Source organism: Poecile atricapillus, chromosome 2, assembly GCF_030490865.1.
Source record: "Poecile atricapillus isolate bPoeAtr1 chromosome 2, bPoeAtr1.hap1, whole genome shotgun sequence".
Lineage (NCBI taxonomy): Eukaryota > Metazoa > Chordata > Aves > Passeriformes > Paridae > Poecile > Poecile atricapillus.
The window spans coordinates 62,954,408-62,972,439 of record NC_081250.1 but is presented as its reverse complement, the minus strand read 5'-3'; the positions used below and the strand labels follow the sequence as shown (position 1 = coordinate 62,972,439).

Below are 18,032 nucleotides of genomic sequence, written 5' to 3'. Positions count from 1 at the left end.
TCCCACCTCTCAGGGCCCGACTCCAACACCTATGTGAATGAGATCAGTCTCCAGGTGCCGAGCCAGTCTGAGTTACGGCAGAAACTCTGTTCCCTGTCCTCGACCTGCACCGACTCCGCCAGCCAGGACGCGAGCGAAGGCGAGTCCCCCGTGGTTCAGTCTGATGAAGAGGAGGTTCAAGTGGACACTGCCCTTGCTGCTGTAACTGAGAGAAAGGGTGCTTCAGATGGCAGTGATGAAAGTGACTCTCAAACTATTTGAATCTTAAAACCATATCCTTTAAGAATGACTTCTGAATGAATGAACAAGTGAATGAAGAGCTTGCCTGTGTAACAATTTGCTAACCAAGCATAACAGCCAGATCTTTTTACTTAGTAATACTGCCTTTTTACGAAATTGCCAGTCATGTGGAGGTTGGTTTTTAAAGAAAAAAATTATGCCTAAAGCACACACACTTTAACAGTAGTCTTGGGGCTCAGGGGAGCAGTAAAACTGTTGTATATACTATGTATAAGAGAATTTAAGGGGAAAGGTAGAAGTTACTTTGACCACTAACCTTTAAATGGCTGATTGGAAGTACTTACGAGTTGATGTGTAATACTGAACCCAAATTGTTCCTTGCATGTTTTCAGCTGCTGCAACTGAAGATTTAGGATTCAAACCAAAATGAAAAGTTATTTTCTACTCTTTACTACCTACTGTCTGCCTCCTGCCTTTGTCTACTACTGCAGCAGTGTCTACTGTTCTCACACTTCTTATTCAGGACCAACTTAGTTATAGGTGTTAAGGAAAAAATAAGAACCCGAGAAGGAGGAGAGATGCATATGGAAATGTGGCACTCCTTGTGGAGCAGGTATCTTAGCATTGTGTACTTACTCCTCTTTCGAGATGATAAAATAAAGAATTTCTATCCCAACCATGTCTTTTACTTGATTACCCAGGTATTTTATCCATGACAAAGTGAACAGAGGAGCCCCTAATTCAGGAAAAAAAAAATGGTTATTAGAAGCACCAATGTAATGTGCTTTTCCATGGTAACATCTGACTACACTAGGGAGATAAACCTAATTATTAATTAAGTGCGTGTATTTTAGAAACCTCAGGACTTACAGGCATCATCTCATTCCTGTTTTTTCTGCAGTCATTTTTCTGAACTCAAGGTCTGACCATGTCTAACGCCTGTTGCTTGTCAAGTCTCATGCTCTATTTTCAGGGATCTGCTCTCCTTTGAGAAGGCTCCTGGCTCCTGCTCTTCCTGCACAGAGGGAAGGAATGTAATCAGAAATAGCGTAAGTAAAAGGATGAGCTGTGATGTAGATTTCTTCCAAAGACCTGCCCTGGCAAAGCCAAAGGCTGGGAAAGAGGTAGCTCCTTGCTGCTTGCCAGCTGGGCAGTGGCCAGTTTCCTTAAGGATTCTCCTGTTAGCTGACAAAGTGTTCCCTGACCCCTGTCTGGGAAACGAAAGCTAGAAGCTCCCTACCTACAATTAGAGATTTACTATTCAACAAGGCAGCTGTTGAAAGAAATTTATCTTGAAGGAGCTTTCTTTACTCTCTTGCTTTCCAGAAGACAGACAAAATGTCCAAAAAAGTTTTGTTTTTTTTATTAAACCTCGTAGTACAAACCTGGAAAGTAAACAAAAAACTGGCAATAAACAACATGAAGTCTTCCCTTACAAGGAAAGAGAGCAGAGCAGCGCTAATAAATTAAATGTCAAACTGTAAGCCATAGTCAGAAGTTTACTGTCAAGAGGGAAAAGTACACAGCAAGGCCATAAAAACCAGACAACCACATTTGAAAACACTTGACTCTGTTTATGTTATTGTTAAATATTCCAAAACAGTTCAGTCTTCTGCAACAACAACCAACAAATTGTATTATAGGACTTTCCTGACAGTCACCACTGGCAAGCTCAGTGCAATATGGGTAGCTACGGTATTGTTGAATTCAATTACGAAACAAAACAGTTTGTGAAAACATTTTCCCTTTTTTATTCCACACATACTGTACACACAACCAGAAAAGGGCAACAGCTACTCCATTATTATTTTTTGTTGTTGTTCAGTGATGTAAGCAGCACTTATAAATGTTACAAGAAAAACCCTGTAAGCATCCAATCCAACCGATGAAGAAAGTGAAACGTAAGGCTTTTCTTCATCTTGTCTCTTTGCCATCCCTCCCCCCACCCCAAGAAAAGGCTCAAGTATTTAAAAAAATTTACAGGCATATGTACAAAAGGTGTGATTTTTTTTTGTTACAACATGAAGAGAAAAAACAGACAAGATGAAAGCAAATGCATTTTCACATTCAAAAGAAATATGCAGACTTGCTAGTGGCTCTAAATGTGATCATATAATGAAACAAATTCAAAACAAAAATTAATGCTTGACTGTGTAAAGGTGTGAAAAACAGCAGTGGAATGGAAATGGAATGTTAGAAAGATTGCACGTCTATGACAAAAGAAGCACTTATGGCTTCAATCACTTTTTCTTTTTTTGTCTTTTTTTTTTTTTTAAAGGATGCTATTGAAGGGTTTTTGATAAAGTAGCCAACAGCACCAAAAAATAACAGAATGGATTTCCTAATGAAATCAGGCACAGTTTTCCCTCACATAACTCCTCAAGGCAGGCAGTCTTTTTTCCTCTTTTTTTTTTTCTTTTTTTTTAAAGTTTTTTTTTTTTTTTTAAAGTTTTTTTAAAGTTTTCATTTTTCCCCCTCAAAACAGATGCATAGTGATGTGCTGGTAAAAGAGAACATACTCCAAATCTCCTCCTTTTGCCTACAGTTAGGAAACAAAGTCCATCTTCAGCTGCCATAACCTCCCAAAGAAAGTGTGTATTCTCCAATTTAAAAAATTACAAAACTTATCTTGCTGTGACAGAATAAAAGACAGCCAAAGTAAAGCAATTTCTTTCAAGTTTTTGTCTCCTATCCCTTTTCTCTCTAGAAAAATCTGCTCACATGACTGGAGAACAAATTATAAAACACATCAAACTTTAACCTATTCAAAAAATGGGTTAAAAGCCTTTTTATCACAGTTACCAAAAAGGCTTTTTTATTTTTTCAGCCATAGGGACAATACAAATTAATATTTTATCAGCCCCTTGCCGGTTTTAAAACAGTGAACATACGGCAGTTTAAAAAAATCAGACTGCTGTATCTATCTATTCTAAGTACAAAAAAAAAAAAATTCCAACAGTTTAATGCTAAAACAAAATTAGTTCTCTAAAACCAGAAGAAAATCTTCTTTAGAGCTAGTGCAAAGACAGCTTGTATTCTACAGCAAGTACTCCAAACTATGGTATAATAATTACAAAAAATATATATAAATTGACAAAATGAGAGTGTTGGCATCTTCAGGATTAACTTGAAGCACTTTTGGATGAACTGGAGGATGAAAGCCTAGATGATGGCACGTCCACTGTCGCTCTCTTCCGAGGTCCTCTTTTTGGTGTAGGCTTGCTGATACAGTTCTCAATGCTGCCATTTTTACCAGATACTTTTCCACAGATTTGATTGACAAGACTGATTATTTGTTCCTGTTCAGGAAGCAGGAAAAACAAAACAAAAGTTAGCATTTGTTCTTCCTTCAGTCACTTAAACAGGACAGCAGTGGAGCGCTCAGAAATGCTGGGAAGCCCATCTTAAAAAGCTGCTTGTACCCAGTGCTGCTTTCCAAGAGCTAACATGTCATTTCTCCCACTGCTCTGCTATTTACTTTTGGGGTAGAGTCCCCTCACAGGTAAAGACATGGAGCCTCAGCCCAGAACCCAGGCACAGTCCTAAATCTCCATCTTGAATTATGGGATTATTTATCATCGCATTTGCTTGGAGCCATTACTGCACCTCTCATCTGCATGTGCTCTGCAAGTCTGTCCTAAAGGATGCTCATGCTGGACCGGAATAAGTCTGCTGAACTTCCAGTTACCAACAGAGGGAAGGTATTCCAAAGTACAGAAGTTACCATAACATAACCAGTGAAAGCAAAGGCTCATGTTCCATCTCAAAGCATTAAGTGGCTTCTTACGTTCTGTGGCACATACTCATGCAGTTCATGCTTCAGGTTTCATCTGTATCATCATGTTCCCTTAGCTGGTTTTTTTTTAACTTAAATCATAATAAAGCAAATTCTTCCCACATCAAAAACAAATCCAAAACGACCCCCAAACCCAAGACCATTTTCCTGAGGCCTCAGTAGGACAAAGGTGGAGTTAAGCATCCTCCCAAGTGTTCGGTACCCAGCCCCAGGCGGTGTCACACTCACCTCATCGTAGCGGTACATCATCTTCAGCCCCCGGCACGACTTCTGCTTCTCCACGTGCCGCAGGGCACACTCCAAGCAGAAGACAACATTTTCATTCTCCTGTACAACCTACATAAAAGAGCAGAGGTGGAGGGAAAGGAGTGCAGTTAAACTCCAAACCGTAGCTGTGTTCTTCACACAGTATTCAATCATGGCCTGAATTACTATGCCTGGATTTTACTGCAAGGAAGTGGAAGGAGATGTAAAGCACATTGTGAAATCACTCAGGATCTGTAATAAGTAGAAAGAACCTATCTCTTTTAGAGTGCTAATGTTGGCAAATATATATAATTTTAAAAAACCCAAGAAAAAAAAAAAAAACACACCAATAGTAATGAGGGTTAAATCATTATAGTTTATATTTAATATATAAATTTATATACTATAAATTTATATATAGTAAATATAGTATATGCATTTATTAGCATCTCCTATGTAGTCCTAAAGATCTCCTGAAAGGAGTAGTTTCCCAGTACTTAAAATGCTGTCTTGAAGAAGGATGTAATCAGCTTAGCCACAGGATCCTCAACTACTGTCTTGTTCAGCAGAGGTCACATTTGCTCAGCTGGCTGCTTGCCAGGCATGTACACTCAGCTTGGAATTTAATAACCAGGTTGGTTTTTTTTTTATTGTATATTATTTATATTAGTTGTTATTACAACTACTGTAAAAGAGTGACATGGAAAAACCCTTCCCATGATTAAACTTACTCCAGAGCAAATGGACCAGAATTAAGAGGTTCTGGTTAGCATTTGGGTTTTTTTCAAATAAACTTATTTTAAAGTTACTTCAAACTAATTCTACTTAAAAAGTAATCTAAAGACATGTATAAACTCAGCATATTCTATCCTAGGGAGGAAAACAGCTACATCTGATTATATGCAGTTAGATTTAATTTCCCTTAAAAACCTAACATCTATAACAAAAAAAATCCCCAAAAGATGACAGAGAAAAAGAACTCCCAAACCAAAAGGACTAAGTATGGACTTACATGCACTGCATCATGTTTATTTCAATACCTGTTCTGCGGATTAAGTGGTATATAAGGTAGTGGGAGGGGCTTCTGGTATCTTTAATGACGTTGCTATGTTTGTAGGTGTTCTGCATACAGCTCTAAGCCTGCAAGTGTCACTGCAGTGGTCAGCACACCTTCAAAAGCCAGTAGGCAATTCCCTCTTAAAAGAGAGAAAGTTTATGGGCAATTTTTGGACAGGCTGGCAAACAGCTTGATGGATGGGATACATCTCCCTTGCAGTTTGGCTTGCAGAGACATTGTCTCATCTCGGGCTGTGGCTGCATGCCTGAGGCTCATGGCATGTCTGAGCTGTAGCTCATCCTCAGACCTGCTCTGCCACAACTTACTGCTGCTGGTGACCTGCAAGTGTCTTTGTTACCTCTCCTAGTGCAGTGCAAACATCTCATAGGTGTCTGAGGGCACTGGTTCATCCCTTCTGGCAGGCTGGGAAGCCAGCTGCCACTATGGTCTTTTGGCCAAGGCAGTAAAAGCTGTATAAACACCTTTATGTCATTGCGTGGAGTACAGGACATGGGTCCGTGGCCATGTCTCTCAAATGCCTATAGATCCCTGGAATGCTAGAGAAGGGGGATAGTACCCCAGGAATGGCCAGGGGTTGTACCCACCATGGAAAGATAGCACAGGTGCTGACAGATCTGACACCTCCTCTCTGACGTTTCTAACTGCAACCACTTTCGAGGCTTTTTCTTGCCATCCACGCCGGTGCTGCTGCTGTCGTGGCTGCCGTAGCGCGCCGAGGAGTGGAGACCGGCCTCGTACAGCTGCCGCCGCTGCCTCAGCTCCGTGTCCCTGTGAACGGGGGCACAGTTAGACACTGGCACTGCCTCCAGCCACTACAGAGCCACACACAGTCACCCCTTTACCACGCTCATTACTGAAACCTGAGCTCCACACAGTAAAGCCCTGAGTGTTGTCGGAGGCTGGTGCCATTCCCTAAGCATGGCAGGCACAGCCAGCGCCTGGGAAACGCTGCCTAATCGCAAAAGCTATCTCCGGATTTTAACAGCGACCACTGTATCAAGCCAATGGTTCTCAAACTGCTCCACAGAGAAGTGGGGACTGCCGAGGACTTCCTGGAGGTCGATGGTTGCTCGAGCCATGTGGAGAGTCGGGAGCTGTGGCTAACATGACTGTCATTCCTGAAGTTGCCAAAAGCCACCTTGAGGAAGAGGAGCCGTTGCTGTCAGGAGTAACAGCCCCTTCACCAGGAGGCAGAGATGAACCAAGGACCTGCTGCCATAAGGTGCTTCAGGCAGGAAAGGGGGAGCAGGGCAAGTGGTTGTGCCAAAAGACGAAGATCTTGCTGTACACCCAGGGAGAAAGAAGGAGATGTCAATTAAGGACAACCACCAAGCCCTCCGGTTGCCCTTCACCCGCGGCATCTCTAAGGCGGACAATACCTCCTGTGCTGAACTCTACAGCTTTAGGAGAGCAGGTTGGGTTGGAGCTGAGTGGAAGACAGCAAAAGTGTGGAGTAAGCTGAGCAGATGGAAGGGGAGGATAAAAAAGTGCACCACCAGACACAGCTGAAGATGAGTGGAGAGCCAAGCTAAGCAAATGGCACGGGCAAACTGAGCAACCAAGGCAGATCAGGAGAAGAGGCAGCAAGAGACACAACAAACAAGCAAAACAAAACAAAGGAAAAAAATATGGTACAGTGTTCCACTTCAGATGGCTTTTTTTTTTTCTTTTTTTTTTTTTTTTTTAGATTTTGTTGTTTGGGCTTTTGTTTCCTATAAGCAGCCACAGGAAGGATCCATGTCCTCCAGTGAATTCCAACCTATGCATAAGAACAAGTTTGAGAACCACTCTGATAAAGGTCGGTGTGATGGTCTAAGAGCAAGCACCAACATTTGTTTTGCCTTTCGTACTTGCAGACTTCCTCTTCAAGGGGAAAAAAAAGGCACTTGAAAGTGGTTATTCCCATAGGGGAGCCACCTGCAGGTAAAACAGTCAGCACACCTCTTTTCATTTCTTTCTGAACACTAAACAACACATGGGCTGTTTTCCCCTTCAATATGTCACTGGAAATTTTCCAAATGAACATGCTAGTTAGTTAAATACAGTTTGTAGACTCCATTCATCAAAACTTTCTTGACATCTCGAGTATCAGTTGTCACAAACTTGAAAGATAGGTAGCAACTACATGGTAGGGAACAAAAGAGAAGATCATTACACAGGAAGCCAGGCAACATTAGATTTTCTTTTCTCACCTATCTTAATAGAAACCCTGAACATGTGTCCTTAATACTGGAGAGAAAAAGGAGTGTGAAGCCTTTACTCTTTGGAATGTTGGAGTTCTAACACCAGATGTGTTACCATGCATGCACGACTGCTCTCTTACTCACTATTTAAAACCAAGACAACTTCCTGTACAAAAAGGACCTTTTGCACCTGTAATATAACAGTCTTGATACTGAAGACAAGGGTTCCTGGTGCAAAATCCATTACAGACATGGATTTACAGTGACTACTGATGTCAAGAGGTTGAAAAACTCAAGGAAAGTATTTGACCACTTGGCACCACATAGCTCACATAATGCATCAGGAAATCTCAACTCTCAGCACCAAGAATTAACAAAAACCCAGTGCAAAGTGCAGTTTCAGTTTTTTTAAGATGTCTAAAGTAGGGAATTCTTAAGAGTTAAGAAATCCTAACCGTGGGCACTGTCACATCAGCTACAGCCAAGGAAGCTGCTGCTTCTATGTGTGCCTGTCTTTAGGTACATCTGCTGGGCTTTTGCTTGGATAAGTAGGGTGTCTGAAGGGGTTACTTACGTCATCCACCTCTGGAGTCTGTCAATGAAAACAAAAGAGGTAAGCAAGCCCCCAATTCGTTACCTGAGCTCTCCAAGGAGCGATGATATTGTACTCAGAGTCGGTCCATTTTCTTTTTTTGCTTCTGCTGTTGCAATCTGATAAAGCAACTTTTCCATTGAGAATGGTTTGGCTATACGGCGCCGCTTCATTTCCTGGGACAGGGGGAAATTGCCACATTAGGTCCCAAGCAAATTTTTTAAAAAAAAAAAAAATTACCAAGAATTAATTCAAAGTTAATTAACTAGTATTATTGATACTAATAAACTGAAGCAAAAAATAGCCTTTTAAAACAACCACAAGTAAAATCTTACCACAGTCCCACTTAAACAAAGTGTTTATGTTCCAAGCACCTCAAAATTCTCTCCCTAAAGATTAATTTTCCCTGTGGAGGCCAAGAGGACCAACACCATCACTCAAGTTCATTAATTCTGGATGGCTCAGAGTACAAACAGTGTAAGATGTATACGTATGACCTGCTTGAAACCCAGGACTGGTGTTATTTCGCATCTTTTAAAACATACAAAAACCTAGCAGAACAGGCAGACGTCAGGGAAAAGAGACAAAAGAAGGGGGTTCAGTTCTGCCTGTTACTGGTTCCTCTCTGTGAAAGTTTTGAAAGTTATGTTTTTCACTGAATACAAACTAAATTATTTTGATAGCTGAAACCCTTTTGATAATTCTTAGTTAGACAAGTCCCTTAAATTAATGTCCAGGTGGGAGAAGTGCAGCATTTTCCAAGTACGTGGAGGGGTCTGTTCTGGTTTATGTAGAGTTAGGGAAGTCAAATGAGCTAACACTGGACTGTAATGTGAAGGTGACATTTCTGGTTAGTGGATAAACCTGCCAAAGATCTACTCAGCACACACAACCTCAAAGATTTTATTTCTTACCTTAATTTTTACCCTGTTCTGTATTGGATTCTGTATAATTACATGCTCTGGGTATTTCTTTTTTCATAACCAATATATCAAAAAATTAGTAATTTTAACAGCACCAATTGCCTGCATTCAAGTGATAACTATCACATAAAATGGAATAGTAGCCTTTGCTGACCAAAAAGGGTTCAAAAGAGGTTTAGAGGTAAGAAAAGTGTTCAGAAGCTATTTGCTCTGCTAGACCCTGCCTGGGGTTGGAACCACTGCACTGTTTAGGAGTGGTATGGGAAAATTTTTCCGTGTTAGGTTTGCTTAGTCTGAGGCTGTGTACACAAGCACAGACTCTGATCCAGGATAAAACCCCGCACAGGCAACACACACAGCCAGGATAAAAGGCCACAGTGGGTGGCTGCAGAAGAAAGCAAGGTTGGCTCCAGCTCTGTGACAGCTCAGGGACACCCTTGCTGTATCTCTGCATTTATCTGATTTTCTGAACCTATGTAGGTTTTTCTCTTCCATACAGTACTGAAATACACAGGTAAGTATTTTACAACAGTCTTTTACCGCTGCTTGATTATTTCTTTTAGTGACACAGTTTTCGATGTCAGGAAAGTCAGTGAACATTCACATTATAATTATCATCATCCTGACACTTGTGATCTCTCTTGCTCTCATACATCTCTTGGTCATTCATTTTCCAGGCTGAGTAGTGCTCTCGTATTCAATGCAGAGCCTAATTAATAATTTTAACCATTGATCTCTGCTGTGCCTTTTCTAGTTCTGCAATTAGGGGCTCTGAATTGTGCAAACCACCGAGACTACGCAGTGTCAGAGCAGTTTCTGCTTTGTTATCTTGTTTATCTTTGTTATCTATCTCCTTGTAATTCTTAACATTCAATGTATTTTTGTTATGCCACTCCAGAGCACCTGACTGACAGCTCCATAGGAATCCAAAGACCTCTTTTCTCAGTAGCAAGAGCCCATCATTCAGAGCCCATCTCTGTATCTGTCACATTAGGATTATGTTTTTAAATTTAAATTTAGTATTTATCAACACTGAACTTCATCTAACGTTTTCTAACTTGGACCACTCAGTATCATGAAATCTTTCTATAACACTTCATAGCTTAAATTGTTACTGGCATTACCATTAATATCCTCAGCACAAAGGATTAATTTTGCTAATAACTTCCCTTCTTAAGTTATTTATGGATACATGAAACTGTGCCGTTACAAACTCCTGAGGAGTGCAGAAAGAGACCTCCTCCCTTCATGATAAAAACTGACCTGTACTCTGCTTTATTTATATCAGTTATTTTTTTGGTGTGTGAACTTCACCTCTCAATTTATTTAAGAGCCTTTTCTCCTAAAAATAATGCTCACAGACTCTGTCAGCTGCTTACCTACTTCCAAAAGTTTCAAGGGCTGGAGGCCATGAGCTTGCTGCAAAAGCCACCATGGTGGTTGCCCTGTTCTCATATTTTTGTACATTTACTTTTTCCACAGCAGTGGTTAATTTCCATTTTACTGCTCTTCCAAGATTCTTAATGTCTGCTCTCCACCACAGCACAACTTTTTTTCTAGTGAGGACATCAGGTAGACCTCTGTAGGACCACTTTCCCTTTGGTCTCATCTGAAGAAGCCCCATGTGCTCGGGGTGGGACAGCTCTGTGACAGGAGCCAAGGAGTGGGACACATGTGGCATTTTAAAGTTCCTCACCCCAATTAAAACTGGAGGTGGGGAAATATCTGTCCAGCCCCTGCCATCATCTTCCATGGATGGCCACGGAGTACTATACACGGAGCACATACTGTGCTAATACCACAGTTTTCCTATCAGGGAGATCAGTGTACAGGGATTCGGTCACTGGTAACAGAGTTAAACTTGGCTTATGGACTGTAAACTCTCCTCTGTGTGCAGCAGTGGTGCTTCAACTGGAAGACTAATTCCATCTTTCTTATGTACTTCTTCCTCTTGTACTACAGTACCAGCTGAGTCTCTTCCCACTCAGTTTCTGGTAGGCCCTAGAGCATCAAAGCCTTCCTTTAAAAACAGACATTCCCTCTTATTTCCAAACATCTAACCCAGAGAGCCTTCATTTAGTTCAACATTCTCTGTACTTCAGTTTCCTAAATGAAACTGAATTCATTTCCTAAATGAGTTTCACTGACTTTGCCCAGTGCCTTATTTGAAGCTATGGAGTTATCCCTTTGCCATTCCAAACACACACTCTTCCACTACAACTCTAAATCTTCTTCTCATCCTTGCCTTAAAATGTCAAGAGCTCTTAGGGTGCTTTTTAAAAAACAGCAACCTTGTTCCAAGTACGGTCTAGGTTAAACCTGACTGTCCCTTTACACAGGTATTTATATAAACTCCTTTATTCCAACCATTTTTCCAGAGTATTTGTAAGACTGAAATCAATGCCATTTCAGATGCAGAATTTCATTTTTCCATGTATTAAAGGAGATTGAGCAGCCATTCAATACAGAAATGAAACAACATCATTTTAGTAATATAAAGATAGTCACTATAAAAAATTCAGGTCACAGTATCACAGGATGAAAACAAAGTGAATTTATCAAACGCTAAAAACTGTCAGTATTGCTGTGGAGAATGAACAGACAGAAGATACAGTTGTTTTTCAGAGAGATCATTTAACAGTCCAAAAGGGGAATCTTGCCCATTTCACAGAACCTCTCACCACTTCTGGAAAGCACAATCCTGGCCAGCGTTGTGGCAAAGATGGCAAAGTGCCTTGTCAAAGTGGAGGAACCAAAGAATAATTTCCAAAATTAAAGGGAATTAAAAACATAAGATAGTCTGAGGACAGAAAGGGAAGGGGGAAAAGAAAAATAAAAAGAGAAATAAAAGAACAACACAGTAGATGTTTCAAAAGTTGTTTTGATATAAACATGTTATCTGTGGTTCTTGTAAAGTTTGTGAGATCTGTGACTTCAATTTCCAAGGTAGGTTATCATAGACTGTAATCTGCTGGATTTTTAGTCAGCTTATATTTACCCAGTGCAAAGCTCTTAAAAATTAATCAAAAGAAACTGTTCTTCAAAATTTGAGGCACCAAGAGCTGTTTAATTGCTGCATAGTGATTTCTGTCTCTTACAGGAGTAGCATTTCCACAATATCAAGCAAGTGTTCAGTAGAGCGATAAATACAACACATGGAGTTAATATAATCATGTATTTTCAGACAGGAAAGGTTAACTCAGGATTCTTATGCCTTACTTATAGATATACAGAATTCCCACCTTCCCCCAAAATAAATATATAATAAAAATAACCTTTTATTTCAAACTAAGTTAATATACAGTTAGTATAACCAGGCTGGAAGAATTCCATTTACCCTAAAGAAGCAATCCCTAACTGTGGACATATTACAGGTAATTACTTCGTAACTTGGTCTGAAGCTGTAAAGGATAATTTACTAATGGCTTAGCTATAAAACACTACCAAAATAGTATCTGTAGCCCAGAGTGTATTTCAGAAGGTTGGGCACACAATTAGTGACGTTTATTCTTTTTCCATGAACACAGAAATGTAGCCAGAATTATGATGACTGGACAAGTCACCTGTTTCTGCAGGCAACCTGCCTCAGTCAGTTGTGTGAAAAGGGAAAGGGAAGGTTATTTATTTACATCTATTACTGGATGGGCTGGTCAGTGAACCTAAGGATTTTCAAGTTGAGTAAAATTGAAATTGCCCTGATCAACAGTTTTTCCTGAATGAAGGGGCAGAGAAGAACAAGCAATACAGCTGTAAGTATTAACTGACTCTGCCTACCATCGGAACTAACAAGCACAGTTATTCAGATATTTGCACCTGAGATTCTAATGGTTCTAGAAAACATCACTCAAAAAAAAAAATTAGTAAGCATAATACAACGTATAATCATTAGCTCTGAACGGATTTTTGAAAAGCTTCCTTGCAAACTGGTCTGCAGGCGTAACAATCTTCTGAATTTTTTTATAGATACACAAGTCTTTAAGAGCCAGTTAACAACTCAGTCACTTTTCTGAATACACTGGATCATCTTACGCCTTGCAGAACTTTTTTCTTTTCTTTTTTTTTTTATTTATTTAGTAGTCCAGAAAAACAGATGTAGTTGCACTACTCTCATAATGCTACCAATCCTGGAATGTCTGCTGTCCTTTTAGATGGCAGGGCCGTCAATCCATTTTAACTCCTTTTCTCAACTTACCTTGGCTGTTTTAAAGCCCATACTTGTCCACTGGGTGGTAGCAAAGTGCACCGATTCGGAAACACTATAGCCACAACATACTTTGGACACAAAGGATCCAGGAAAACAGACAACAAACTGCCCGCTCTGCTGTACAGTACGGTGCACCCTGATCCCCTCCTTACACAAGATCTCTGGGGAGATCTGGAAAGAGAGAGGAGGAAAAAAAAAAAGAGAAAGAAAAACAATCAGTCAGAACTTTCTTTTACAGTTCTCTGGTCCTCTTCCTGGCTGTGTGCTGCCACCTGCTACTGCTCGTGAAGCAAAGCTTGTGCTCTGCGAACAGCTCTGCTCCAGTCGCTTTCCCTCTCCCATTCCACACGTGCCAAACCTCAGCATTTGGAGTGACAATTGCAGAAGTGCCTCTCCTCAAACCAACAGTTTAAACTCACATGCCCAGGGACAGAACACTGTCTGCTACTACAGAAAGCAATGCAGATCATTCAGCTTTCCATCCAGTCTTTTACGACTTGGCACTGAAGCACTGTGCTACTGCACTTCTGTGAGATGTTAACGTGGATAACCAAGGAAGGGTTTTTGTTATGGGCCCCCCAATTTATACTTAAATGCACTAAAAAGGAATTGTTATCCAAAAGATAAACAGGCAAAAATACTTAAGTATTAGGTTTCTCCTATCCATGCTGGCATCATAAAATGTCATAAAATAGCAGATGAATTGATTAAATCCACTCCCTTTGTGAGGCTAAATACATTACAGACAGTATTAAAAATGGACATTTATTGCACTTTCGTGTCTGTTTTTATATTAATACATAATAACAGCCTTGTTAGAAAAATACCATGTGGGTAAACACTGCAGACACTGCAGTGTAAGACAAAACCAAAATAAATGCCCAACCAACCAGCCTCCTGATTAGCCTTGGGTTCTCAAATGGGAGCACTTCTCCCAGTGTTAACCTACCATTACATTACTTTCAAGCATTTCCAGCCCTGGAGTGCCATTGGCTTGCAGCAGGGTATGTACCACATCATCAAGTTTGTTCTCCTCCGCAGCAGGAATGCAATACCTGTTGTTTTGTCAGAGGAAAAGAGAAAGATGTACTGTGGAGTAAATTATGGTCCACAGCTACACAGTAACAGGCAATTCAGACCAGCACATTGATTAGAAGAAAGAAATTCAACACAGGTTTTCACACACAGTTCTTTTGGTAAAACACTGAGGGATTGAAGGGAAGTTGTTTATTCAGACTCAGTCTGATCGTGTTCAGCAAGTATCAAAAGACGCAAAATCCCTAAAACAGAAATGTGAAAACTCAGTCCTCTGTGAAGTCAGAGGAGAGAAACCAGCAATAGACTGATGTTCATTTTAACAACACCAAACCAGCTAATTAGGGGCAGAGGTTTGCACCTTGTCAGCACCAATATATGTTGCTATCTTTACCATAAAAGGCTGTATTTATCATCTGTGCATCAACCAAAGGACCTTCACATTTAATAGCATTTTCTGTTTGTAACAGTCAAGAAAGCATAAATTCCCCCTACTGTAGTGCATGAAGTTGCCTAAGACCTTCTTGCCATGCTTACTAAACAAATCTCACATCCCTCCTCTCCCTTGTAACAAAAAACCTGACTAAGAGCAGCCAAAGTGGCAGGAGAGGTTTCAGATTCTGCTGGGAATCTGCCAAGTTGCACATCCTTCTCTCCTTAGAAGCCAAGGAAGCAGCTGTCCTCTTGTGCTCACTGCCAGCACTGCTCCCTCAGCAGAATGACAAGTTACATGGGAGTCTTGAGTCTTAGAGCCACACATCCAGAGAACTGCTGTTTTTTCTGGATGCAGGGAGGTGATACGGTCACAGCTGGTCACTGCTCTTGCCTGCAGCCTATCCGAGGGGTGATGCTCAGGCAAGTAAAAAAGCATCTCCAGCTTTATCATGACTAAACCCTTCTCTTTAGGCAATGAGACCTCAACCTGGACCCCATTTGCCCCCACACCAGAAACACACACAGAGTTGTTTTTCCAAACTTGGAACAAGGGAATGAAGCTGGAAAAATTTTGGGGAACCAGTACAGTCTTCCTGCCAGTCATACGATCTCTCCAGCAACTTCATGAAGTGTTCTGCTGGCCTTACACACCTTGTCAGGGTACTTGCTTATAACGTGCACCAACTCTGCGTACATCACATGGAGTCACCCTGACTGAAGAGTCTGCAGAAGGCAGATCTGCACTTCCTATGATCTGAACACCGCATCACTGTTCACTGTACTGATGATGACTTTGATTTGTGTTAACCTTCAAGCCAAGAGGCAGAAGACATGACATTATCTGCTCATATAGCTAACTGCAGCCACAAGAAGAGTTTTATTGATCTGTTTGCCCAGGTGTACAAAGACCAGCTCCTTACACGTATATTGACAATGGTCAGGACCTTCCTAAGGACTCCTAGGGTGATAGAGAGGTAAAGTAGAACTTCATCTTGATAAGTAAGGATCAAGTCCCAACAGCAATTTTAAATGTATGCCATGTCTCAAATACTTAGTTGCTAACAGTGACAGCTTCAGTACAGCTCCCCATGTGAGGTGTATCACTCTAGTTACACTATAATAACAGATTTGAAACAGGGATGAAAATATTTAAATTTGAACCCAGATCATGACAGAACCCACTCTTCTCATTTAGAGTCAGAAAATATGGCTGGAACAGACAGAAGAGTCAAGCACGCAGTCCCTCACAAGACAGGCACAGGAAAATGCTTGGGAAGGATGTGTGAAGAGGAGGGGCAGCATGGAAGTGCTGAGGAAGTGCATGGCAGAGTGCCTGGGGCAGGACCATGGGGAATGAGATCCTTTGCAATTGGTGTATGCTGCAATTCCTGATGTACCTATAAAAATGGGAAGTGAGCAGCCAGTAAAGACTTCCAAGTGCCTTGGAAGAACAAGATTTCCTTCTTTCTATTAATGGGCACCGAGGACCCCTCCAGAATAAAAAGGTTAGGTCACTGACCTCTGCCCTGCATGCAAATTGAGTTCTCCCCTGTTTAATCTCTGTGAGGTAAAACCTGAGAGATTAGAGAGTGATCTGAGTGATCTGCGGGTAAGCAAAGTGGTTTGAGTAGCACAGGGATCTGTCCTTGGAGAAGATGATTTCTGGGCGGTGGATGGACTTGGCAAGACAGAGGAGAGGTTTGGAGCCCAGTGGCTGCTTTGCTGTCCCCGAAGCAGCGACTGAAGGCCATGCTGTCAGGGCTACTCCAGGTACGGCGCCAGGCCTGCAGATATTAAATTCATCTTCGCCTAACACAGCTGGGTGCTTTATTGCACTATTAAAAGTTGTAATGAGCTAATGAATACTAGCCTGACACTTCAGGCTGGCAGCCTTGCTGAAGAATAGCTTCAACAGACAAAGGAGTTCCACTTCCTTCTTATCAGTTATTCCTGCCTACTATCCCTGTTTCATCAAGGCTATCATCACAAACACGCCTTAAGCTATGTACTCATCTGTATAAATCCATCAAGATAAAGCAAATGGCTTCTTTACTTTTATTCTTATTGGATTCGAAAAAGTCTTTCCTAAAATTTGAGCTGTCTGCATGCAAGACTGTTCAATCCCAAGAGTAACACAGTATGAAGAGTGGCCTCAGAACTTAATTAGGGGATTCTTGAATACCTTCTGCTTGGAATTTCCTGTCATTTAAGACTAGATTAATGTTTTAGAGAGAAACACACTCACGTAAGGTTGAGGACAACGCAGCTTGCTCAGCAATTTGTCCTGATAGCAAACTATTCTAAAAGATTACAGATTCCTGATTCACGGAACAGGGAGAAGAGCCATGAAATGCCCATGTCAGAAACTGCAGGTCTGCAGCATAATCCAGCAGTTACTTTTACCCCTTGAGAGGATCACATACAGAACATTTCTTAAGCTTAACACATTTAGAGAGAGGAGATCCTGCTTTAACGGTTTTCTCCAAATTTCAAATCCTTTTTGTTGGGCCATGTGCTTTCCCAGTGACAGCTGGATCAGCACCCTTGACATCAGCAGCGTCTGAGAAATGTGTAGGAACACACTTTGCATGTGCATAAAGAGCAGCTGATTATGCCACTGCCACCATGGGGACATCAAGACAACCAAAATAGACCATGGAAAACCAAATGAAACTTTTCTTCCAGGAAAGGGTTTTAATTTCCTAAGTTTATACCACATTTTCCCATTACAACTGGGAAACCAGACATACACACAAACCCCACACCCCCCCCCAACACACACACTGGACCTTCTAGGTGAGATTCTCTCATGCAAAATTACTACACAAGCTACTACTAACACTAGCCTACAGGCAGACACTGCAGGAAACGTGAAGAAAAGCAACAGGAATACTTACCAAATGCAATCAGCACCAGTGTGTAAGTAGTCAATGTATGGAAGGTGATTTTGGTCTCGAGACCAGCATGAGGTAGAAAAGACCATGCCAATATTTAGCCAAGGAATTGTCACTCCTAAAACAAAGAGAATGAAAAATGAGTTTTGAGTAACTTTAGTTTGTTCAGTGAAAGACGGTTTGAGAGGGGATTTAAATAAAAAATCCTATTTTCCCTGTAACCTGACCCTTGAAGTTATGTCTTCCTATCAGAGTGAATAATTCACAGGGAGTAATTTAACAAATTCAGCATTTTCCACTAAGAAAATATCTACCAGCCAACTGCACTGCCCTTGAACTTGTTTGTTTTCTAATAGCTGTATAAAACTTTTATTCTTAGGAGAATTTACAAATAGCCATAATTCAA

At 40.9% G+C, this 18,032-nt stretch overlaps 2 protein-coding genes across 2 annotated transcripts in view; one reads left to right on the top strand and one right to left on the bottom strand.

Moving 5' to 3' along the window:
- The window catches only part of DTNBP1 (dystrobrevin binding protein 1), a 63,848-nt gene extending 62,932 nt beyond the window's left edge, over positions 1–916 (top strand). The window contains exon 10 of the mRNA XM_058830623.1: positions 14–916. Within this exon, the coding sequence (XP_058686606.1) occupies positions 14–261 (248 nt within the window). The 3' untranslated portion in view covers positions 262–916. The remainder of the gene's footprint in view (positions 1–13) is intronic.
- A 672-nt stretch (positions 917–1,588) lies between these two features.
- JARID2 (jumonji and AT-rich interaction domain containing 2) overlaps positions 1,589–18,032 on the bottom strand; it is a 210,378-nt gene continuing 193,934 nt past the window's right edge. Inside the window, exons 12-18 of the mRNA XM_058830622.1 lie at positions 17,630–17,744; positions 14,212–14,317; positions 13,251–13,433; positions 8,181–8,311; positions 5,945–6,128; positions 4,265–4,372; positions 1,589–3,539 (exon numbers count right to left, since the gene is read on the bottom strand). Coding sequence (XP_058686605.1) covers positions 3,363–3,539; positions 4,265–4,372; positions 5,945–6,128; positions 8,181–8,311; positions 13,251–13,433; positions 14,212–14,317; positions 17,630–17,744 — 1,004 coding nt within the window. The 3' untranslated portion in view covers positions 1,589–3,362. The remainder of the gene's footprint in view (positions 3,540–4,264; positions 4,373–5,944; positions 6,129–8,180; positions 8,312–13,250; positions 13,434–14,211; positions 14,318–17,629; positions 17,745–18,032) is intronic.